This window comes from Octodon degus, unplaced genomic scaffold (genome assembly GCF_000260255.1).
Source record: "Octodon degus isolate 3935 unplaced genomic scaffold, OctDeg1.0 scaffold00149, whole genome shotgun sequence".
Classification (NCBI taxonomy): Eukaryota; Metazoa; Chordata; class Mammalia; order Rodentia; family Octodontidae; genus Octodon; species Octodon degus.
This window is the reverse complement of record NW_004524725.1, coordinates 911,045-936,093: the sequence shown is the minus strand read 5'-3', so window position 1 is coordinate 936,093 and position 25,049 is coordinate 911,045. Positions and strand designations below refer to the sequence as shown.

Sequence of the window (25,049 nt, the reverse complement as noted above, 5' to 3'; positions counted from 1 at the left end):
GTTCAGGCTGGCCTTGAAATCACTACCACACATAGTCCAGCCTGGTCTCAATCCTGCCTCAGCCTCTTCAGGGCTGGCATTACAGGTATGCACCACCACACCTGGCTGAGAAATCATGAAGTTACCCGAACATTAAATTCATACAGCTGCTGTCTGAGTTCCTCCAGGCAGAGCTCAGGCTGCTGCGGCAGTCGCAGGCGATTATGTTTACATGGCCGCCAAAGGTACACCTGTAACTTGGCTGTGCTCGCCCGACCGCGTGCCGCCTCCTGTGCACAAGCATTACCTCCCAGTGATAAACTGAGATGGAAGTCAGCACTGCTCTGGGGACGGGCTGTCAGAGATGAGGAGGCTGGATAACTTTAGGTGTCACTCCCTTCTCTCTGTTCAACTTCCTTCTGACTTGGCTTGTACACGTCCACCCTTTAGTGGCTCTAGTAATAAAAACATTATAAATTGCAGGATTAAAGGTGTCGGTATCAAGACGATACCCTGGCTTGGTTTACCCGGCTACCACTCACACTCTAATCACACAATAGAGGATTACAACCAATTCCAATTTCACACAGCACAAGGCTCCTGTTCCCCTCGCTCCTCTCTATGTTCAGGCAAAGTAAGCAAAAGCTACAATCAATGGGGAAACCCTGATGGAAAACACATGCAGCTAGTTACCCTTTTGACTTCTTCTTCTTTTGTGTACCTCAGACAGAAATGGAACACTCGGAGGTCTTTGCAGTGAATGATGAGTTTCTCAGGGTATTTCTTCAGTTGTCCAAAGAGAGTTTTTTTTTTCTCATCAAACACTACAGATTAAAAAAACAAAAAACAACACTACAGATCAATAACAAAATCATGGAGAGAAATTATGTTACACAGAAACAAGTAATGCTAAAGAAACAAAACAGACTGCTAATTTCCTCTAAGGGTAAGAACACAGTCCCTCCCAGCAGGGCTCCCCAAGAGCAGTCAGGGTGGTTCACTCCTCTTTAGGAAGCATGCAGTTCAAACAGACTGGCTGCTGTCTATAGAACGGACTCTAAAGGCCTGCAGAAAATCCAGGTCAAAAAGCTGAGATAATAAAAGAGTAGAAGGGAGAGGGCTAGGAACATGCTTTCCCACTAGTCAACTCCTAGGTTTATAGCTAGGGACCCTCAGGATACTTCCTTGCTTTCCCAAAGTTTGGACCCAACTCAGTACCTTCTGGTATTGAGAAAGCAATAAATGGCTACTGAATTAATTTTTAAAATGCCCTGAACACAAAAATGGGGAAGAGGAACAGAGAGAAGCTTGGAAGGAGAGGCTCATTTCATGAGCGAAGACATCCTAATGTGAACACAATAGGCCTTTACATACTACCCTTTAAAGCACAGCCTACACAGCCACCATGGGTGGAAAAGTCTGATCACCAGCTGCTGCCATATGAGCTTGTTAAAAAGTTCAAGTTCCAAGCTCAAGTTGGAACTCTGCCAGTGAAACAACCTCAAGTACGCTATTCCTCATCTCAATGTGTCATCCAGAAAACAGATTTAAACAATACATTTTAATAAACTATAAAAGGCCACAAGAACATTTTCATCATTAATTGTGCATTCCACAGACCAAGGATGGCAATGACCCCAGAGAAGAGTGACTTACCTCCATAAATCTGATCAACACAGTGAAGGGTAATGTCATTTTCTCCTATAACCTTATTCTTAAACTGAGCTTCCTAAAAGATTCAAAAGAAAACAACTGTGACTCCTTTCAATACTGTTAGACATTTATAAGCAGAGCAGATTATCATTTTTCTACTTGCATGCCAACACGAACTGGGAAATGCACCCTAAGAATGGGAAGTCTGAGAACGCAAGAGCTCACTGGTATGAGCACTGGTATTCCAAAGCTGAGGAGATGCCATTTCTGGGCCAGGCAAACCCGCCAGGCCACCAACCCAAGTCACTGGCAAGTGGGAAGAAGTGACATGCAGTTTAACATTTCTTCATATAAATGCAAAAGGGCGACCAACTGAGCTGCTGGGGCAATTTCAAGTCTCTGCTCAGGACTCGGGACAATGGCAGCAGCACAGTAGGCCAGACACAGAAAGAGCAGCAACAATGCTGGTTTGGGAAGCTGGAGGAAGGGGATACAAAACAGCAGACACACCGCACCAGAGGGGCCACTCTAAGTGGGCACAGCTCTCACAAGAACACTGCTATGGGCTCAGAGCAAAGAGAGTAAACCCGATTTCAAAGGTCACCCTCATCATGAGTTTCATTACTGAGGAAGAATTTAGGACAGAAAAGCCATAGGGAACAGGAACTAGTATATTTGGAAAGATATTATTCCAATGGGTGACTTATACTGTGTTGAAATAGAGGTAGTGCTAACCTATGAGGGCAAAAGCAAGCCAGCCTCACATGAGGCACAGGAGGGAAACTGCTGAACAGTCCTACAGCTGACAGAGGGCTTCTGCCTTTTGTATTTATATGTTGAGGGGAGTGAGGTAGAAGAACTATGAAATTGAGGGAAAATAGCAACAAAGCCCCAACTACACCATTCCCTCCAAACTCAGCCAAATCCAGCTCATACGTACACCACTGTCCAAGGCAGACTCATCATCGCTCAGGAAGGCAATCTTGAAGTCTGTGCATACGAGTCTCCCATAGGTGCCACGCTGACAGGAATCCTCCTGCACGTACTTCAGGACTGTGCTGGCTTCACAAAGCAGCTGTTCACCTGGGGAAACCAAAGCAAGTCCTCCGTAAGTCCTCAGGGAGCACGCAGTGCGTAAACACCAGATCTCTCCTGCTCTGTTTACCTAGGAACAAATGCACAACTCCAGGAAACACTTTAGAACACACCACTTTCCAGAGTGGCAGGTGCTGCAAAATGTAGGAGAGCAGAGGAAGCAGAAGAGATAGCACAATAGTTGAGAGAACCCTTCAGGCAGTGACTTATCTTCTTGCTCTAAATACAGTGATGGAAATTTCCAACTAGGTGGTAATGATCTCAGCTGCACTTCCCGGCACAGATCCTCATGTTTTTATTACTTTGACCTGAGCTGTTGCAGAACAGCAATACCCTCAACAAGCAAAGCTCCCACAGACCCCAGCCCCTCTTCCTGTGTCAGCCTAGGGCTTGCAGGCAGCTTCCTCTGACCCGAGAGCTACTACAGATCTTCACAACAAGACTACCTCATTCTGGCTGCACACTATGAGGATGAGAGGAAAAAGGAGGTTAGAGGCTCTGGGAGGGGTGATTTCCTTGCTTCAATGAGAGTATTTCCTTTCAATGTGTCACCTTTCCTGCCCCATCTGTAAGTGGCCGGCCCACATGAGAAGCTACAGCTCCTGCAGACAGTATATTTCTCTCTACTGTCAAAAAAATTAAGACTGGAGACAGATAAGCACTCTCTGCTGCCTGGAAGCAAAGCAGCTTGCCATGCGGGGACATCTGGGTTGCAGCAGGAAAAAGAGGAGGACAATAGGAAATGAAAAACTAAGCGTGAATACTGCGCGACAGAAAAGGGATTTTCTTCTCATCCAATAGATAACATTATTTCCCTCAGGATTGCTCTATCTTTAAATTTATTTAGCTAAGGTCTCTATCTTCAAATTTATCTAGCTAAAGTGGACATGATGGTACATACCTACAATCCGGTACTCTGAGAGGCTGAGGCAGAAGGATCACTGCAAGTTTGAGGCCAGCATGGACTACACAGTAAGTCTAAGGCCAGCCTGAACTACAGTGAGACCCTGTCTCAGAAAGAAAGGAAAGGAGGGAGAGGGAGGGGGAGGGGGGAGAGCGAGACTGAAATTGAGAGAGGGAGCAAGGAAGTTTATGAAAAAGTCAGCAGACAGGATTTTCCATATATGGTATGGATATTCCATCAAGCAGTTTCTGTTCCTGAACTTGTAAGGTGGTCAAAACCTAACTGCAGCTCTTGTCACTCTCTTTGGTCTCAGAAATAATCCAGGGGCATTCTCTTAATGAATAGAATGATTTTTTCTAATGGTGTTTGTAAATAGGATCACAAGTCCGCATCTTGTACAGCAATTAACCACTAAGAAGAATATATGCAGTGTATTATTTGTTGAAACTGTACTTCCGATTTGATTTGAAACTGTCTCATTGCTATCTGTTTATCAATAAAACTTTGAAAAAAAATTAAAAAAATAAAAAATAAAAATAAATAAATAAATAAAATAGTTGATTGTAAAAAAAAAAAAAGAAAGAAAGAAAGAATCCAGGGTCCTTCATACTAAATGAGCTCAAAGTAAAACCCTGATGGCCATATGGTTGGCAAATGCCAGCAGCCCTGGTGCCAGGGTTCAGATGCACCAGTAAAGACCAAAAGGTGAGGCCACCCACCAACAGATGCCTGGGTGCTCTGTCCAAGGACAACATGCACGGCCAACAGGGAGAGAGTATGTGGCGTAGGCCTCCTCAAGGAGCTGCAATTTTCCTGACTAAAATGGGCGAAGTAGGACAATCTGAAAAGGCCTTATTTTGTTTGTGAAATAGTGAGAATTTCTCAGGTTTATTTTTATCAGCTTGAAGGACAGCTAAACAAGAAAAATTCTTTCCAGATGTTATAACACTCAGAACCAGGTGTGAGTTATTGAATTAAAAACCTTAACATCTTTGTCCAATTCATTACTGTTACTTGCCAGAGGATGAAACAAAAGAATTTATATATAGCAATTCTAAGGATGACATAATGCATCAATCACTGACTCTGAGCTACACACAAGGTATGATGCTAACATGACTGTTACCTGGCAACAAGTGAAGAGTGACTTCCTTCTCAGCTACTTCCTTTTCATTTGTGTGAATTTCCTAAAAAGGAAGAACAAAGAAAGGGTCATGCTTTCCTTTAAAGGCTCAAAATAACATAAAAGCACGCTTTGTGAATACACACAAAACCATCACACACGCAAGAGCTTTGTGTTTATTTGACAAGCTGCTTTTTAAAAACATGTTCTTAATCAAAGACAGACAATTCTAACAAGTTAGGAACAATCAATGTATTAAACTAGGTGCAGTACTGTATTCAGAAGGCTGAGACAGGAGGATCACTGTGAGTTCAAGGCCAGCCTGGACTACCAGTCTACATAATGAATTCAAGAAAAGCTTGAGCTACAGGGCAAGACACTGTCGCAACAAAACAAAACAAAAGCCCAAACCCCAAACCATAAAAAAACCACCATAAACTAACTACTAACTGTCCCCACCATAGGGTAGGAGTGGGCCTCCCTCATGTAAAGGAACAGGTTGAGGTGACACAGAGAAAATGCCAACAGAAGATGCGCTCCATCATAATTTTTCCCTCCCTCCATTTAGAATCAAGGTTTGGAAGCAAAAGTGACTGTATAATCTTGGCTTTCTTATTTTCTCTTTTTTGAAACAAGGTCTTGCTATGTAGTTCATGCTGGCCTTGAACTCCATGGGATCCTCCTGCCTCAGCCTCCCAAGTACTGGGATTATAGACATGCACCACCACGCCCACCAATTGTGTGTTCTTGGCAGAAAAGGTTTAAAGACAAAAATAGGAATATGTGAGTGTATCTATGAGTACAAATCCATGTACTCCATGGAACATCAAGGCTCAGTAAAGACAGCTACAACATCCACTGTCCATTCCCAGCACTCAGGAGGTTGACGCAAAAGCATCATTGTGACTTTGAGGCCACCTTGGGCTACAAAGTGAGCTCAAGGCCAGCCTGAACTGCATAGCAAGACCCTGTCTCAAACAAACAAAATCTAACTGGAAAATTCTATAAAACACAACCAGTTTTGTGAACAAATAAACTGATTTATTTTATTTTATTTTAGGTAGGATCAGTTTTATAACTATATTATTTTGGACCACACTATAGCATTAGGAGAAACCTGAGGATAGTTGGGGAAGAGAAAAAACAGCCTATCTCAAGGCTGAAATAGAATGTCATGGCTTTTCCAGAGAACTCATCCTGAACATGACCCACTTGGAGCTGCCTATGATTTCCACCCCAGGAGATACCTCTGGGGCGGCGCTTCTCACACCTCAGGTAGGTACAGTGTGCTCGGGAGCATGTTATTATAGATACTTACTGTACATACTGTCACAAGCCTAGGATACAGCCCGGGCCTCAGGTCTCGTAGAAAAATCCCCTGCTAATCCCAATGCACTGCTGTGGGATTTAAGCAAGAGGAACTGTTCTTGCATATGTAAATGCTGAGTGTTTTGGTAATTTAGAAATTCTCACTGATAGTTTTCTTTATGTCACTGGCAAAGAACTAAATTAAAGCACAATTATTTTTGACAGATTCTATCATCCTTCTCTGAGGAGAGATCAGAGCTATTCATTATATTCAAGCAGCAGTTGGAAAACTACAACAATCATCCTGATTAGTGCTTGGAATTCAGTCCAAATACTACAGCCAGCTTGGGGAAAGCCAGCCTATTATACGAGCACTAGTATTCCCATCTGCATTTATTCAAAGCTACCTGTTTTAGTTTTTTAAATGGTCAGTGAAATTCTTTCTTTATATTCCAGGATCAAAATACCACAGAGCTATCTTTAGGACCCCGCCCAAGCCCTTCCCTCAGACCCCTGGTTCCCCGGGCCCACAACTTCTTGCAGTGAACCATCTCACTGCCAGTCCAGTGCCCGGCAAACTGACCAGCACAGTGTCCCCAAGCATCACATTAACCAACTCGCTGCTCCTGCTAATTTGCCTGGAGGGCTCAGAGATGTAATCAAGCTGGCTCCTTAAACTAGACTTGTAAACCAGGCCACAAATGGGGGCGAGGGGGAGGTCAGAGAAAGCTCTTCTGCCCAGAGTAATACACAGAAAAAGGATAACAGAAAGAATGAAAAGATAACAGATAAAGAATGAAAAGTGCAAACACTCCTTTTCAAGATAAATGCATGCTCTCAGACACACAAACAACCATGGCTTGGACTTCCATGGCTTTCCAGACTTTTGTGAGGCACGTCTTTGGCGCAAAGTTCCATGAGTCAGATCTGTATTTTTATAATAAATTCCCTTGTGCTTGCTCAAAGAAGCGCAGGGTCCAGGGTTCGATCCCTGGTGCTGGTTGCCCTGCCGGCCCCGCCCTCGGGTGCACTGAGCCAGCGATGGAGTCCGGGCGAGGTGGCGAGGGCCTGTAATCCCAGCCATGGGGAGGCAGAAACCAGGAGGATCGCTACAACCTAATTAGTGAGACCCTGCACCAAAAAAAAAGGAAAAAAAAACAACCCTCAACAGCTTTCGAGCTGTTGGTTTTAAATAAATAAATTCCCTTGTTAGCAGTTACTTTCCTTATCCTCCCTTTGCCAACCATTCTAAAGCTGAAAAAAAAGCCACACTTGATGACTTGACGTGGTGACACACACCTGCAATTCCAAAAGGCTGAGGCAGCAGAACTGCAAGTTCAAGTCCAGCTCAGGCAGTTTAGCAGTTTAGTGAGATCCTGTCTCAAAACTTATTTTAGGGCCTGGGGAGATAGCTCAGTGGAGTAAGTGCTTGCCTGGCAAGCACAAGGTTCTGAGTTCATCCCTGATGCCACCAAAAAAAAAAAAAAAAAGTTTTAAAGGGGGGGGGGGGCGAGGAGATGGCTCAGTGGAATAAGCGCTTCCCTGGCAAGCACAAGGGCCTGAGTTCAATCCTGGTTTAGCTAAAAAAATAAAATAAAATAAAATAAAATAAAATAAAGGGGGAGGGGACTGGAGACACAGCTTGGTACAAAGTCCCTAGGTTTGGTCCTTGGTACTTAACCTCCACTCCCCAAAACACACACTTAAATGTGTGCCAAATAACCTTTCTTTAGATTAACAGAATCCAGAATATCTGCTAAATTTGAGAATAAAGATGCTTAACATGCAAAAGAATAGTTGTAGACTGAGCGTGGTGTTGTGTGCCTGTAATCCCAGCTCTTGGGAGGCTGTAAACAAGTGGTTCACTACAAGTCCAATCCAGTAGTGAAACCCTGAACACCCTTACACCTCAAGACCCTTCCCTAAAATACAAAAAAAAAAAAAAAAGTATAGCGAAGATGGCCATAGAGAATATAAATAACAATATACAGGTTGAAATAATAGGCAAATTATAATAACTAAAAAAAAAAAAAAAAGTAGTTGTGTTTGTCTAAAGTACAGGAGCTAATGCGGAAGCATGCAAATAATTCTACCACATGGAAGGCTGAAGCAAGGGGATCATAGGACATGAGACCCTGTCTCAAAAACAAAACAGTACCGCAAGTAGCCGCAGCAGGTTGACGCTGAGCTTAAGGTATCCTGACCAAAGAAAAAGCACACAGTTGCACTACACCTCCTGTCCACCTTGAGAGCAGTGCTCTGAGGGTGACACCTTTTTAAGACTGGCCCTTGGGACCGGCGAGATGGCTCAGTAGAATAAGCACAAGGGCCTGAGTTCAATCCTCGGTTCCGCAAAAAAAAAAAAGACTGGCCCTTAAATACTTTCCTTCCCACCAGCACTCACCTCCAGGGGTGGCTTTCAAGAAGCAAGCGGATGGAAACGGATCTGGTAACAGAGAGACCAATGGGGAGAAAAGAGAAGGAAAAATGTTTAAGCCAGTCCTACAAGACTGGCAAGTCTGGAATGCACAGGAGTTTAGTAAGTGGGCAGGCAGAAAGAGAAGAGGAAAGAATGAAAAGTGCAAACACGCTGCAGTATTATTTCCAGACAAGCGAGAAATACAGCCAAGGCTGGACACGACCTAGAGATCGGCATGCTCTTTATAGAAGTTGGGCTTTATCCTGTGGGCAACAGGGAGGAAACATCAGGCAGAGGAATGAATATACACATATTATTCACTATCTCCAGTAAACACCTTTCAGGAAAAATCACAGGACAAAATCAGGAACCTCAGTAGGCCTTAGCTTTAAGCCGTGGTTGCACTGCCCCACCTGAAGGAAAGGAATGAAAAGCTGAACTGCCGATCTTCAATATCACACATGAGACTCCAACATGCTTTTAACTTTAATAGCCAAATGGTGGGCATGTTGACACGTGCTCTACCCCAGCAGTCAATAGGCTGAGGCAGGAAGACTGCCTCCAGTTTGAGGTCAGCCTGGATGACATAGTGAATTCAAGGTTCTGGGTTCAGTCCCCAGTACTGGATAAAAAAACCCCACTGAAACTATTGTTCTCAGATGAATTACATCCAGCCAGCGGGGCAAAACTCCAAGAAGTAATGTCCCTGAAGGTTCTTTGAAACACAATTTCTTTCCACTGCATTTGGCACCAAAGTGGTAAAAGGGCACAACCCAGATATTTCATTTCCTCAAAGCTGCCCTACTTTTCTAGAATGTATGTTTAATATTTGTTTTTTCTATTCCATAGAAAAATTCAAGGAATAAAGATGTATTATCATATTAGATGATAATTTACCTTTTTGTGGAAATCTATTTTTAACATAGCAGGTACTAATAATTCAGGCCTTAGTCTTTGCCTACATACCTTCTCTTTTGTATGCATTAAAAATTAATAACACAGGGGGCCAGGGAGATAGCTCAGTGGAATAAGTGTTTGCCTGGAAAGTACAAGACCCTGAGTTCGATCCCTGGTACCACCAGAAAAAGAGAGAGAGAGAGAGAGAGAGAAACTTTCTTCAGAGTCCTGAATTCAATCCCTGGTACTGCAATAAATAAATAAATATAAATAAATAACAGCCAGGAGTGGTGGTGCACGCCTGTAATCCTAGCACTTGGGAGGCCGAAGCAGGAGGATTGCTGAGTTTGCAGCCATCTTGGGCAACAAAGTGAGTTCAAAGCCACCCTGAACTGCATAGTGAAAGACCCTGTCTCAAAAAGACCAAAAAAAAAAAAAAAAAAAAAAAAAAAAAAAAATCCACAGGATTCAGCCTATCCAGTTTACAAGAAGATCTGTAGCCAGGGGAAGGGGTGGCATTTTCCATTCATAAGATGTATTTTTCTAGAACCCCATGATTTAAGTCTGATTATTTTATACCTTTTCAGCAGAGTACTCTGAATGAAATACAAAGCCAAAGAATAGTTTGGTTTTTTTACTTACAGTATTGGATATTAATCTCAGCCTCTGTACTAAGCTATACTCCCAGCTCTTTAAAAAATTTTTTAATTTAATTTGTCTTTTTTTAAATGTATTTTAGTACAGGGTCTAAAGGGTCTCGATACACAGATTGGACTCATAGTGATCCTCCTGCTTTTAAGCCTGGGATTACAGGCACACGCCACCACACCCAATCTCAATCACTGTCTCAGGGTGCCCGGGGGGGTGGGGCCTGCATGGCTTGTGGTGCTGGGGATTGAACTCCTGTCCCTGCACTCTGCCTAAGCAGGCACTTTAGTCCGCTGAGCTATCTGGCAGGCCCTAATTTGTCTTTTTATCCTTTTTTTTTTTTTTTTGGCAGAACTGGGGATTGAACTCAGGCCCTTGAGCTTCCAGGGAAGCGCTTATTCCACTGAGCCATCTCCCCAGCTCCTCCTAATTTGTCTTTTTGAGACAGGGTCTCACTATGTAGTTCAGGCTGGCCTTGAACTCACTTTATAGCTCAGTGTGTCCTTAAACTCACAGTGATCCTCCTGCGAGAGTGCTGAGATTACAGGCGTGTACCACCACACTCAGCTGTTGTTTTTTATGTTATAAGCAGGATCTTGCTAAGTTACTCGAGCTAGGCTTGAGCTTGTGATTCTCCTGCCTTAGCCTCCCAGGGTCCTGAGACTACAGGCATGTGTAGCTCTAGATTTTATTGCAAGTAGACCAAATTGTCACAAATGGAGGGGGTACTTTTTAAGCACTCACACTGGAATTTAAAATGCCACCATATTCAATCATCACTAATATATAAACTTCTTCTGGTTAACAACTCAAAAACCTATCCCCAGTTCTGCCAAAAAAAAAAAAACCCAGAAACAAAAACAAACAAAAAATTATGCACTATGCAATTCCTACAGAGAAGAATTGAAAGAATGGACTGGGGAAATAACTCAGCAGTCTAAGTGCCCGCCTGGCAAGCACAAGGACCCAAACTTGATCCCTGGTACAGCATGCTGGGCCAGCCCAGGAACCATGGGCGCACCATGCCGACCACAGAAACCCGGCATTATGGCACATGCCTGTAATCCCAGCGCTGTGGAGGTAGAGACAGAGGATCACTGAGTCTGAGATGCATAGCTAGATCTTGTACTAAATAAATAAATAGATATAAAAATTAAAAATTGAAGGAACAGTATGTGCTGCCATCATTACCATCAACCGCCCCCTCCAAGATCAAAATACACATAGTCTTGAGAAAAGAAATGACCTGGAGAACCCCAACAAATCAGCATACAAACAGGAAGCATAAAGACAGCTGGCTTCGGGCTGGCGAGATAGCTCAGTGGTCTAAAGTACCTGCTTAGGCAAGCATGCAGGGACCTCGGTTCCATCCCCAGCACCCAATGCCATGCCAGCCCCGCCCCCAGGGTGGGCTGAGCTGACCATAAAAAAAAAAAAAGAAAAAAGAAATAAATAAAGGAAACATTTTTTTAAAAAAATAGAGTATTAAAAAAAAAAAAAAAGACAGCTGGCTTCAGTTTTGCTTACTGCTTCAAGTGAATGAACAGGACTGGAGAAGAGGAGCCATGGGCACAACAGAGGGAGGGGCCAGTGCCAGGGGGAGCTGCACGCAGGTGGATTCCAAGGTGGGCACACTACTCTTGATAATGCTGTGTCTGCGGCTATACAAACTGCCATCTCCACTGGCAAACTCGCTGGACAAGTGATCAGAGGCTATGCAACTTGACCTTTACAAGGGGCTTAGAATGCAACTTCTTCCTCAGCACACCAGCAAGGCTCAGAAGTTCTTTGTGGGGAGCCAGGGATGTAGCTCAGCACTATGGTGCCTGCCTGGCAAGTGGGAGGAGGCCCTGAGTTAGATTCCCAGTGCCAAGAAAAAAATCACTTGAGGTCTGCAGAAATCACTGTCCAACTGATGAATGCCAACATCTTCTGTCCCTCTTTCCAAACTGGTTACAGCACCAGCCCTTAACAAGGTCGAGAGGTGAGCAAAACTGACCACTTCCTCTTACAATAGCCATTTGTTGAGCCCTAAGTGCCAGGAACGGTTTAATGAACTTTATACTTAACAGCTCATTTAACCCTCAGCAAGCCTTTTAGAGTTAAATCCTTGAGTACCCTGATGCTACAGATGAAGGCAGCAACTGGCACACGGCAAGGTTTAACTCAAGCCCAGGTATGCTGGCCCAGTCTGCATTCTTTTACTTATCATGTGCATGCGTTTGCACACATGCACATGCATGTGGGGATCAAACCCTGGGCCTTGTGCCTACAAGGCAAGAGCTGTAACACTGAGCCACATAACCAGCCCTATTTTTTTTTTAAACATATATTCTATTTAACTAAGGTATTACTCAATGAATTGTAAGTACATAAAATCACTCTATTTTCAAAGTTTTAAGGTCCAGCAAGAAGCTCAGTGGACTAGGCAACTGCTTAGGCAAGTGCAGGGACCAGGGTTCAATTCCCTGTACTGCATGCCAAGCTGGCCCCGCCTCCTGGGTGCGCTGAGCCAGGCATGGTTGTGCACGCCTGTAATCCCAGCACTGTTGAGGCTAAAAACAGAAGGATCACTATGAGTTCGAACTATGTAGTGAGACCCTGTACCAAATACATAGTGAGCTGAATAGTAAAACTACCATGTACCCGCAGATACTGAAAAAAAAAACCTTACATATGAATGCCACAGTCTTTTAAATGTGAAATATAAAATTCTTATTTCTGCCTAATAAAAATATTACTCTACTTCTTTTTTTAAAATTTTATTTGTGTGTGTGTGTGTGTGTGGCCAGCTCAGCCCACCAGGGGGCAAGGCTGGCTAGCATGTGGTGCTGGGGGATTGAACCGCAGTCCCTGTGCCTTGCTAAGCTTGTTCTAAGTAGGTGCTTTAGACCACTGAGCCATCTCACCAGCCCCTACTCTCTACTTCTATAACTTAAAGTCTTATTACCTTCGAATTCCTTTAACCTTTATTTTATACAAATGTGAGTATCTTCGATCAGAGGCTGATTTTTTTTTACCCAATTTAGACCTTATTAACTAGGAATTTAACTAGTTTATGACTATAACATCTATATTTGTCACTATCTTTTATAAAATTTAAACTCTTCCTTGGTATATTTTTGTGCCACTTTTTCTTGGTTTTTCATTTGTTTTCAACTCCAGAAACCTGTGATGTCTATAATCCATTTTGTACAAAGCTCAATCACAAGTTGACTTATATGAACCACCTCCTGATGCAGTAATTACTGGTTTTCCCAAGTCAGTATTTCAAACATCATACTCTTCTCCAACACAGGCTTTGGAAAATTTCCCCTTACATTATCAGTATTAACATTATGAGCTTGTTAGGTTTTTTTTTTTTAGAGAATAAAACATTTTTTTAAAATACAGAATTTCAACACAAGATGATAGGAAATTAACAATGGTTATGACACTGAATATTGTTACCTTCAAAGTAGTTCCTCTGATTACCAGCAATAGGCATGCAAAACTGACCAAACAAGCATAAACTGTCCTTTCACTAAACCAACAGAAATTAGTCATATAATTACCTTAGCTATCTTGTGTATATGTATTTTTCCCCTTCCTTTTTTCTTTTGTCCTTTCCCCCATCCCAGCTGCTCTTTCCTTTTGAGCAGTTTCTTTCCCTATCACAATATGTACTGTACCTTTCAAATTTTATTTAACTCTTTCAGTTTCTGTGCCACTTTCCAACTTTGTCAGACTGATGCGTAGAATGCCTTTACTATACTTGTCCTGCCTATAAAGCACTTCTATCTACCACATATTTGGCTTAATAACATTCATCTTTATAATATTACATGCCCCAAAACCCCAGTATTTATTTGCCCAATACATATTTGAATATTTACAGTTTAAAATTAAATAAACTAGTGCCAATATGGTGGTGCACAACATAATTCCAGCACTCAAGAGGTTGAGGCACAACAATCACCTCTAGTTTGAGGCAAGCTTAAGATACATGGTGCGCTCAAGGCCAGTTTGAACTACATAAGGAGATCTCAAAAAACAACAAAGCCAGGTGCAATGGTACCTGTTATCCCAACATCCGGGAGGTGGAGGTAGGATGACTTCCATGAGTTCAAGCCCAGCCTGGACTACATAGTGAGAAGCTGTCTCAATAACCAAAAACCAGCACAGGGACCAGGGTTCAATTCCCGATACAGCATGCCATGCCAGCCCTGTCTGTAATCCCAGCACTGAGGAGGCTGAGACAGAAGGATCACTAGGAGTCTGAGCTTCGTAGTGAGACCCTGTACCAAATACATAAATTAAATAAACAAAAAACCCCAAAACAAATAAAACCTATCTGAAAACTTCAGATCTCACAAATCTATTTTGCATCCAGGTTTATTGTCCTATGTGCAATACCTTTAGATTTTCGTTTTTTAGCTAGTTTAACCATCAAATCTTGCTCACTTCACCAGCACATAGCCTAAATATCATAAAATCTCCCTATCCTTTCTAACTTTTCTGTTGGCTACAGTAAAAATCCAGACCAAGGTCTTGGTAAATATATTTTCTTTTCTGGGGCACTGGGCATTGAACCTAGAACCTTGAGCATGCAACATATGAACTCTACCACTGAGCCACATCCCCAACCCTCAGTATACTTTCTTCACCCTCTAGTATCTAAGAATGTCTTCCAATTGCCTTCATATATAAACTATTCAAAATTATTTTCCCTTGAAAATCTGTAGACGTTGTTCCATTGTTCTCTGACATTTAGAATTGCAAGGAAAAAAACTGAGGTCATTCTGACTTTCGCTCCTTTACAAACAAGCTGCTGTCTGTGAGTGGTGGTAACCTATGATGTTTGTGCCCTACCTGGCAGTTTGTTAACATTGATAGCTCTTAACTAGGCATGATCATGCATACCTGTAATCCCAGTACTTGGGAGGCTGAGGCAGGAGGATTCCCATGGGTTCAAGGCCAGCCTGAGCTGCATATCAAGACCCTGTCTCAAAAAGAAAGCTCTAAAAGGTTCACCATCATTGGTCTAGGTACTTCAAAATTTTTCTTTATTTTATTTTTTAATTTTTTTTTTGCAGAATCGGGGATTAAACTCAGCCCCCTGCGTTTGCCAGGCAAGTGCTTATTCTACTGAGCTATCTCTCCGGCCCCTCTTTATTCTTGAAATTTTAAAAAGTCAAGATTTTTCTTCTCTATAATGCCAGCCCCGCCATGGGGGTGCACTGAGACAGCAATTGAGACTAGGCGTGGTGGCGCACCTGTAGTCCCAGCCCTTGGGAGGCTGTAAACAGGCAGATCACTACGAGTCCGATCTACTAGTGAGACACTGAACACCCTGTAGACTCTTTCCTAAAAAAAAAAAAAAAAAAAAAAAAAAAAAATTCTTCTCATTAAAATTTAAAGGTATCCTGTGAGCCTTCTTCATCTGCAGGCCTACTTTGTTTTTCAACTTGGAAAGTTTGCTTCAATTAGTTCCTTAGTTGTTGTTCCAGCTTCATTTCCTTTGTTCTGGGTCAGGTATTTCTATTACTCACAGATTGTTTCTCCTTAACAGGCTGTCTATATCCTTTCTCTCTTCTTTTTTTCTTTCTTTCTTTTTTTTGGCGGAACTGGGGATTGAACTCAGGCTCTTGCCAGGGAAGTGCTTTTTCTACTGAGCCATCTCCCCGACCCCTCTTTTCTTTTTTTAAATCTTAATTTATTTAGACTTTTTCTTTGCATTCTGGGAGAATTTCTCTTCTTCATGTACTGCAGCAATTTTATTTTCTGACTGATGCTGTTTACATGCTTCCTTTAAATGGAAGGCCGTGATCTTGATCTCCATGGTTCACATACAATCTGCTACATAATTAAGCTCACACAGGAAATGAACTCTCTTGGAAGATGTTGAATTCTTTCTGGGGCATGTACACAGGTACATCAGTATCAAGAGGAGACATTTTCTCAATTATTTAGCTCTATTCTTTCTTCTGAACTGTGACCTTAGGACCTTTATATCTCACTGGCTCTTTGCAGTGGGATCTAAAAAAAGTCTTTCCAAGCATGGAAGTTAAAGAACAACCAACATGGCTCATCTCTCTAGTCTGTGCTCTTGCAGGATGTTGTACTGCCCCTTACATGGAAAGGAGTGAAGATAATGAGGAATAACAAAACCCACCTGAAACCAGGCTGAAACATGCAACCCAGAAAGCCCCAGAGAAAGCCTCAACGATCACCGTGGGAAGACCAATGGAGACTAAAGGAAAAACAAGCACACCTATTCCCCCCACCACTCAGAGCTGCATGGGGAACAGAACGTTGGGGCTTCATGTACAAAAGCTGAAAGAGGCACCTCTTACAACTCACTCCATTGTGTTCCCTAAGGAGTGACAGTCTCTTGTCACGCCAATCAACCCTAGAAAGTCCAACAGAAATCTACTTTACAGCATTCCTATTAAGGCTCTAATTGAGAACACCACTGCCAAGTACTGCCAGGTTAATTCAGGAGCATACAGCTTTGGAATGGCTTCTATTCTCTCGTCCTATAATTTTTTTTTTTTTTTTATAGGTTCTCACTATATCGTTTAGACTGGTCTTGAACTCACTATGTCACACAGGCTAGTCTCAAACTCACCATGATCCTCCTGCCTCAGCCTCCTGAATACTGGGATTATAGGCATGTGCCAACATACCTGAATGCAATCTTATTTTTATAGCTATGAAATGTGACAGATCCTTCACTGGCCTCATCAACCATTAGGTCAATGTGCAAGGGGAAAAAAGGATTAAAAGGTATGATCCTTAATCAAGCAGAACTGGTTCTGCTGGTTATACTGACAGACTTCTCAAAACCTAAGTCATTTAAAAGTTATGTACATTTTTGACATTACATCGGTTAAAAATGGCTTATGAACTCTGTATAGCACCTCTTGCTGCCCCATTTATTATGGACAAAAAAGAACAGTAAAAACTGCTGGCATGGGCTCATAGGATGTCCAGGTTTTTAAAAATAGAGTATCTCTGTGACCTAAATTGAATTACAATAGAGGTGTGACACATACAAAGACCAGTTCTACTGGAGTGGTAGGATTAGGGCTGGGCAATTTTTATTAACTTATTTCCATGTTTACCTCAATGCTATGGCTACTCTTTTTTTTTTTTTAATTTTTATTTATTTATTTGAGAGAGAGAGAGAGAGAGAGAGAGAGAGAGAGAGAGAGAGAGAGAGAGAGAGAGAGTGGTGTGTGTGTGTGTGGCCAGCTCAGCCCACCAGGGGGCGGGGCTGGCTGGCATGTGGTGCCGGGGGATTGAACCGCGGTCCCTGATGCTTTGCTAAGCTAGTTCCAAGTAGGTGCTTTAGACCACTGAGCCATCTCTCCAGCCCCTCTTTTTGTTTTAATTTTTAAAAATGATAAAGGTATAAAGAGCAAGTCTTCCAATTGCTGAAAGTTTTACCCTACAGATCAGAAAGACTAGATGCATCTGTTCTGGCTCCCACCGCATCAGCAATTTCCCAAGACCAGCAGCTGCCCTAACCCACATTACCTAATCACCCCACCTATGCTGAGCCAGGCCAAGTTCCCTTCTGGCCAAGTCTAAACCAGACAAGGTAAGAGTCTGAGACTTGTGACCTATTCTGCAGCAAGTTTATGTCCCAAATGAGACACACCTGCTAGAACCCACCTCATACAGCTGGGCCCAGCATGAAAAAGCTGTCAATCTGTTCTATTCTCAAAACTGTTTTAGAGGAGTGGCCCAAAATCACAGGGCTCTATAATGAGGCTAAGTCAACACTCAGCAGTATATCTAGTTATAAGATGACCCACCTCTAATTCATCCCAACAAACAGCTCCTGAATACCCTAAATACCAAATGTTGGGGAGAAAAGACAAAACTGACTTTTGGCCTGAGGAAATACAGACAGAAAAAGCTAAAAGTCAACTTCTATTCAGTGTAATATGTACTAGGAGCCTCTCCGCATCATGGCTTTGAAGTGCCACAATGCTGTTAACTACAACACCTCTACCATACACCATGCTTTGCCTCCCCAGAACATGGGGGAGTCTAACACTAGGCCAGCATTAACAAGGGTGTGTGCTATGTCAGGGCAAGCACAGGGTGTTATGGGAACCCAGCACAACACCTAATCACACTCAGAAAGGGACTAAGAAGCCTGTCACCCTCAGGAAGTGTCATTTATACTGAAACCTGAAAACAAGCAGAAACCATCTGCAGGCAGAACAGCCAACACGGTTGTTGACTGCTCTTACTCAAGCTTCCTTTCTAGGCTGGGTTCCCTTCCTCCTTGCAAGGCCTGTATTTTTCCTGAGCTCTCCAGCTCCTCTGCCAGGCATGCTCTTCACAGGAGATGTGCAGTCAAAGTCCTGAACTTGAGCACCCCAACAGATTCCTGGCTTGGCTCCAGACCACATGCACTGGATGAAGCTCAGCTCCTTCAAATTTACGTTGGGGGTAGGGGTGCTGGGATGAAAGCAAGGGCCTTGGCCATGCTAGGGAAGCACTGTACCACAGAAGCCTTGAAGTCACGGTCTTGTACTCACATTTCAAAGTCACCTAATCAACTAGCCTGCTCCTGTGGGCTCTGGCTAGGCCAGCTCCTTGCACCAGAAACCCAGAAGACATTCATAACTATTCTGTGCCCCTCCCATCCTAGGCTGCTTTCTTAACAGCTCCAAATCCATCCACCCTCCTGCCGCTACTCTCCTACTTCAGGGCACCTTCCTCTGCCACCTTCTGTGACTGCCAGCCTACCTCACTGCCTCCGTCTGGCCCCAGGTGCACCGGCCAAGGCGACCCAACTTCTTACTGTACATGCAACCCCGTCCAATCCACCATCCACACAGTGTCAGCTCTTTACAAAGCTTCCTCTGACCCAAACTTCCTCCACCAGAACAGTGAGGGGACGTTCTCCAAATGGCCAAACATTCTCTGCACACACCTGTTACAGCGCTTTTCATGTCATAGTGCAGTAGTAATCTTTTACCTAGTCTGTCTTGCTGATCAGCAATGCAAACTAAGAAATTAGGCTACACCTTTATAAATTTTTAGCTTCAACAACATCTAGCATATAATTCCTGATACAAAATAAACTATCAATAGCTGGACACGTGGTACATACCTATGATCTCAGGACTCAGGCTGATGGGGAATTGCTGTAAATTTGAGGCCAACTTGGACTACATACCAAGAGTCTATCTCAAAAAACAAAATTAAGTCTCAGTCAAGTGATAGTTTTTAATGCTAGGCATAGTTCTTGAGAGACTAAAGAAATAATCCCATCAAAATTTCTAAATGCTAGGGCCAGGCTGATAGCTCAGTGGTCTAAAGCACCTGCTTAGACAGAGCACAGAAGCCAGGGTTCGATCCCTGGAATGCTGTGCCGGCCTAACAGTGATTGAGACTGGGCACAGTGGAGCACGCCTGTAATCCCAGCACTTGGGAGGCTGAAAACAGGAGAATCACTACGAGTCCCATCCACAGTGAGACCCTGTAGACCCTGTTCTAAATGCAGAAAGAAAAAAAAAAATCCTAAATGCTATAGTTTGGATCTAGAATGCTGCCCAGAGCTCAGGTGCTAAAGCTGAATCCCTAGCTTGGATCTACTAGGAGGCAATGGAAACTGTAAGAGGCTGAGAGGTCTTTAGGTCACTGAGCATGTTCCCTCAGAGGGGACTGTGGGACCCCTTCCTAGCTCATTGTGGCCTGGCTGTGAAGTAAACACGGTGGTCCCTGCTATGACATGCCGCCTCACCTCGGGCCAAAGCAGCAAGGCCAACCAACACAACTAACTTGAAGCTCCATGCTGTGAGGTGAGCTGACACAGCTCCATCAATGGAGTAGGAGGATCTGCACTAAAGGCCTATCATAATTCTAAGCAAAAATCCTCGAAACACATTCACTAGGAAAAATAAGAGAGTCTGAAAAATACTTCCAACCCACTGCCTTTTTCCCCCTAATTTTTTTAATACGTTTGCAGATGACTTGCAAGCCAAAGTGGTATTAGCCCAGGCCTTAATACACTACCCAAACCCCAAGCTGTCCTAGAAGCTGTGAGACAAGATACTGCTCCAGGACAGAAAGGAAATCCTGAGCCTGCTCACTGAGAAAAGAAAACTGCAGGAAGGAAAGCCCTCTGGATGAACTGTAAAGCCCGCCGTGGGCTGGGGACATCACGGCTCAACAGTTCCCTGGCACGCATGAGCCGTGGCAGGTATGGAACAGTCCTACAAAAGGGAAGACGCCTTTGTCAGGTACTGAGCTGGGTATATCTACTCTAGCTTTTATCATCCTCAAAATAAACTTGCACGGAAGATGTCTATCTACACATCACAGGTGAGAAAGAATCTTACGCGAAACCTCCTGTCTCAAGTCACCATCACAGGCATGACAGCACATGCCTATAAACCCAGCAATCTGAGAGGCTAAGGCAAGAGGACTGCAAGTTCAAGCCCAGCCTGGGTAACTCAGCCATATGGCCTAGTGAGAAATGACTCAAAATAAAAAGGGCGAGGGATGTAGTTCAGTGTGATGGTCTTGGGTTCAACCCCAGGATTACAAAAAACAAAAACAACTAATATCACCATCAAAAGGCTTAATTTGGACTAGAAACCCTTAGAACCAAAGGTTCTTCCACGATAACATCATGCTACCCCTTCCCTCCGGACAAGGAAAGACAACACTGAGGGAAACGTAGGCCAAGTCTTGCCAGCAGCAGGACCTACACTGGTGGCACAAGAAAGGAACACATGAACACACAGAAACACACACACACACACACACACACAGAGCTGTAGCTTCTGGGATGGTGAGGAATAGCAGCAACTGCAGCAATTAAAACTACAGACTGGGGGTACAGCTCAATGGTAAAGTGCTTGCCTGTCATGAGCAAGGCACTGGGTTCAACTCCTACCCTTAGGGGAGATGGTTCAGTAGAATAAACGCTTCCCTGGCAAGTGCAAGGGCCTGAGTTCAAGCCCCAGTCCTGCAAAAAAAAAAAAAAAAAAAAAAAAAGGAAAAGAAAAAGAAAAACTAAGCTGGGCATAGTGATGCACAACTGTAGTCCTAGCATTCATAAAGCTGAGGCAGGAGGACTGCTGAAAGTCTGAGACCAACCTGAGCTACAAAGTGAGCTCAAGACCAGCCTGAACTGCACGGGGGGTGGGGGGGGGAACACTATGTGCCAAGTACAGCAGTAACAGCTTTGTGGCTTGCCTCATGAAGACTAACAGCCATCTTACAGGCTAGATGCTGTTTATTATTCCCATTTCACAGACAGAAACTGAGGTTCAGAGAAGTCAAACATCCAGTTCAAACTTGCAGTTAAGCAGTTGGTTCATCTGGTTCCAAAGCTAACCAACATATGACACTACAAGTTACAATGGCTGCACTGCAGTGTGCACAAGCACCTGAGAAAGGTGGCAAGTAGCAGTTATAGGGCCGTCACTGTCTTGTAGTCCAAGCTAAAGGATATGGCTATGGACAGCTGCAGAGACACATGGTGTTGCTTTGTGTGCCTCCCCCTCTAGCACCATCCCCAGAACTGTTCTACAAACTTAGCTGAATAGCTGGGAGGAGTTAAATGCCTTGGAACAGGCGGCAGTAAGAAGGGGGATAAAGAAGAAGGTGCCTACACACTTAGAAGAGCCAGGCTGTTTTAATGGTAAAGCAATATACTTTAGAAAGGAAGGATCCTCCAAGAATCTTGGCAATATTCCTGAACGTCCAGTTTCCTCTGTCACACACAAGTGCACAGGCCTTATACAAGAGATGGGGACAAATGTTCCAATCACCCAGCCCTAAGGTACCTAGGAGACTTTCAAGCTGGGCCTCTTGCCTGCCTCCTCCTCACACCAAATCCCACTTCAACACTAGCCTTTCTACAACCTACACAAACTTCACTGGAGACCAAATGCCACAGTGGGGGCCACAGTGAGCCTCCTCTGCACTCACAGGCATTCTGGGCCTGCCTCCCTCTTAAGTAGGCAGCGCCCACCTCCATGCCTCAGGGCCATCTGGTGACCTGCTGTCTCCCCAAAGGAATGTGGAGTGCCCAAGTGCATACTGTTTCTTTGAATTCCTAATTTTAACCCTGTATTTAGCAAATGGCAGACACACAAAAATGCTGCTCATATAAAGAAACTTTCAGTTCAAGTTATTAATAACAGCACCTAACAGATGTTGAGTATCTGCCACTAGGCAGACGGAAAGCTGGGTGTACGTGATTTCTTTCTTTTTATCCTCAAAACAAGACCGCAGGAAAGATGTCTGTCCACATATTAGTAGTGAGGAGAAGATATCCCTGAGAGGCAAAGCCCATGCCTCAGGCTACCACAGAGTGGCCAGGACTAGACACCTCCAGAATCACAGGCTCTTCCACACCAGGGGACCTCCTTCTCAACCCGAACACCTTTGAGATCGGGTTATTTCTCAGCTGTCCCTGTGTTTCAATACCAGCCACAGTGATAGCCTTGAAAATGAAGGCCTCTTTCACGCACCCCAGAGGGCCCTTCCCCTTCTCTAACTGCCACCCAGAACGACACTGTTAGATATTCCCTAGGCACTACTTACAGGTAGGCTGGGGTTTCTCTCTTGTCACTCTTCTAACACAGACCTTTCTCTTTACTCAGCAAGTAGCCCACGGTGGTCATTAAAACAAAAAGGGAAAAAGCAGCTGCTTTTGCTTTCTTCCTGGGATCAATTGGTCAAGTTACCTTGAAGCTAAATTAAGTAAGGTGGGGTAGGGGTGGGTCACAGACAGAAGACAGGCAGACAGGTAGGTTGATATGAGGAAGAAAAAGAGGAACTACAATAGTATTTAGTTTTTTTTTTTAATAAATTTTTTATTTATTTATTTATGTGTGTGCGTGTGTGTGTGTGCGTGCCTGTGTGGCCAGCTCAGCCCACCAGGGGGCGGGGCTGGCTGGCATGTGGTGCTGGGGGATTGAACCGCGGTCCCTGTGCTTTGCTTTGCTCAAGCTTGTTCTAAGTAGGTGCTTTAGACCACTGAGCCATCTCACCAGCCCCTACAATAGTATTTAGGATCAAAAGAGAAGGAAGTATAAGTGTGGCCCAGACTAGAAGGCCCTGGGAGATAAAACAGGGATTGCTGAGGTCAAACAACTTATTTTAGGACTAGGAGTCCAACTGCTTTGTCTGTTTGTTTTTTGTGACAGGTTGTGAACTTACCATGTAGCCCAGGCTAATTCACAACTTTCCTCCCACTTCAGTCTCCCAAGTGCTGGGCATACAGGCATGAGCCTGCCTGGTTCAGACTCTACCACAATGTCCACGTGGCGACCATGCCAGGAGAGTGCTGCTCTTTGCAGTTTGCATAGGCAGGAGGCACACATTCCCAAGAGATCAAGAATGAAAAAGAGGGGCTGGTGAGATGGCTCAGTGGTCTAAAGCACCTACTTAGAGCAAGCTTAGCAAAGCACAGGGACCGCGGTTCAATCCCCCAGCACCACATGCCAGCCAGCCCTGCTCCCTGGTGGGCTGAGCTGGCCACACACACACACACAATAAATAAGCAGCAATTAAAACTACAGACTGGGGGTACAGCTCAATGGTAAAGTGCTTGCCTGTCATGAGCAAGGCACTGGGTTCAACTCCTACCCTTAGGGGAGATGGTTCAGTAGAATAAACGCTTCCCTGGCAAGTGCAAGGGCCTGAGTTCAAGCCCCAGTCCTGCCAAAAAAAAAAAAAAGAAAGAAAGAAAGAAAAAAGAAAAAGTATGATTACATCTCCCATGTACAGGAGCACATAAGGAAATTAATGTAAGGAATTCAACTTTATGTTCTGGAGAAATGGCTGGAACGTAGTAAGTTGCTGTTTTTTTCAAATTTGAAAAACCATGTTCATTCCTTTCAAGATATTCCCAGGTATTTAATAACTCTAAAAGTATAAGGACCATGGGCTGGGGAGATAGTACAGCAGCGCAAAGACCCGGTTTGATCCCCAGAACCCTGGGCATGCGGTGCCAGCCACCAAAACTGGGCGTGTTCATAATCACGCCCATAATCCCAATGTTGGGGAGGCTGAGACAGGAAGCTACAAGTCTGAACTGCTTAACAAAGCCCTGCATCAAATAAAATAAATAAGGACCAAAATGTACAACAGATATTGTATAATAGGAAGAAAATGTTCAAATGGGAAAGGGAACTAGGGGAGAGGAAAGAAAAAAACTGATGAGAAAGAAAAGAAAACAGGGAAACAAATCTGTATATAAGGAAGGTATGAGGGATTGAAGGCACAGGAGGAAATGGGACAAAAAGAAACAGAATCAAGTTATATCATCATATACAAGTACAAATTCCCTATGATGAATGTGATCATTATATATACCTAAAAGGGACCAATAAACTTAATATAAAAAAACTGGCAAAATGAAACATAAAAAACAAAACAACAACAACAACAAAAACCCAGCATCAGGACCATTGTCTGAAACAAAGCTTGAGGGGCTGGGAAGATAGCTCAGTAGAATAAGTACCTGCCTGGTACTTATTCTAGCGCAGGGTCCGGAGTTCAATCCCCAGTACTGAAAAAAAAAAAAAAAAAAAAAGCTGAAACAAAGCTTGGCCATCTACCTCAGGAGAAAGGTATATTTCATCATTCCTGGGTAGCGTCACACACCTGTAATCTCAACACTGAGCGAGTCTGATGCAGGAGTACAAATTCAAGCCCAACCTGGACTATTTAGCAAATGAGGAAAACCCTGCCTCATGAGAAGGCATGAGATGTAGCTCATTGGGAAGGTCCTAGATTCCACTCTCAGTATCACCAAATAATACATACATACATACACACACATACATACATACATATATACATATTTTTAAAAATCACTACTGAGGGCCAGCCAAATACTTCAGCAGATTAAAGTGCCTTCAAGCAGGCGCAGGGGCCAGGGGTTTGATCCCTGGGCCTGTTGTGCTGGTGCCGGCACTACCCCCGGGGCACCCTGAGATGGCAATTGAGACTAGGCATGGTGGCACACACCTGTATTCCCAGCTCTTTTTTTTTTT

At 43.7% G+C, this 25,049-nt stretch overlaps 1 protein-coding gene across 1 annotated transcript in view; it reads right to left on the bottom strand.

Annotated features, from left to right (window-relative positions):
- The window catches only part of Mtmr12 (myotubularin related protein 12), a 97,592-nt gene that overhangs the window by 61,200 nt on the left and 11,343 nt on the right, over positions 1-25,049 (bottom strand). The window contains exons 2-5 of the mRNA XM_004642289.2: positions 4,758-4,818; positions 2,573-2,715; positions 1,636-1,708; positions 673-803 (exon numbers count right to left, since the gene is read on the bottom strand). Of these exons, the coding sequence (XP_004642346.2) occupies positions 673-803; positions 1,636-1,708; positions 2,573-2,715; positions 4,758-4,818 (408 nt within the window). The remainder of the gene's footprint in view (positions 1-672; positions 804-1,635; positions 1,709-2,572; positions 2,716-4,757; positions 4,819-25,049) is intronic.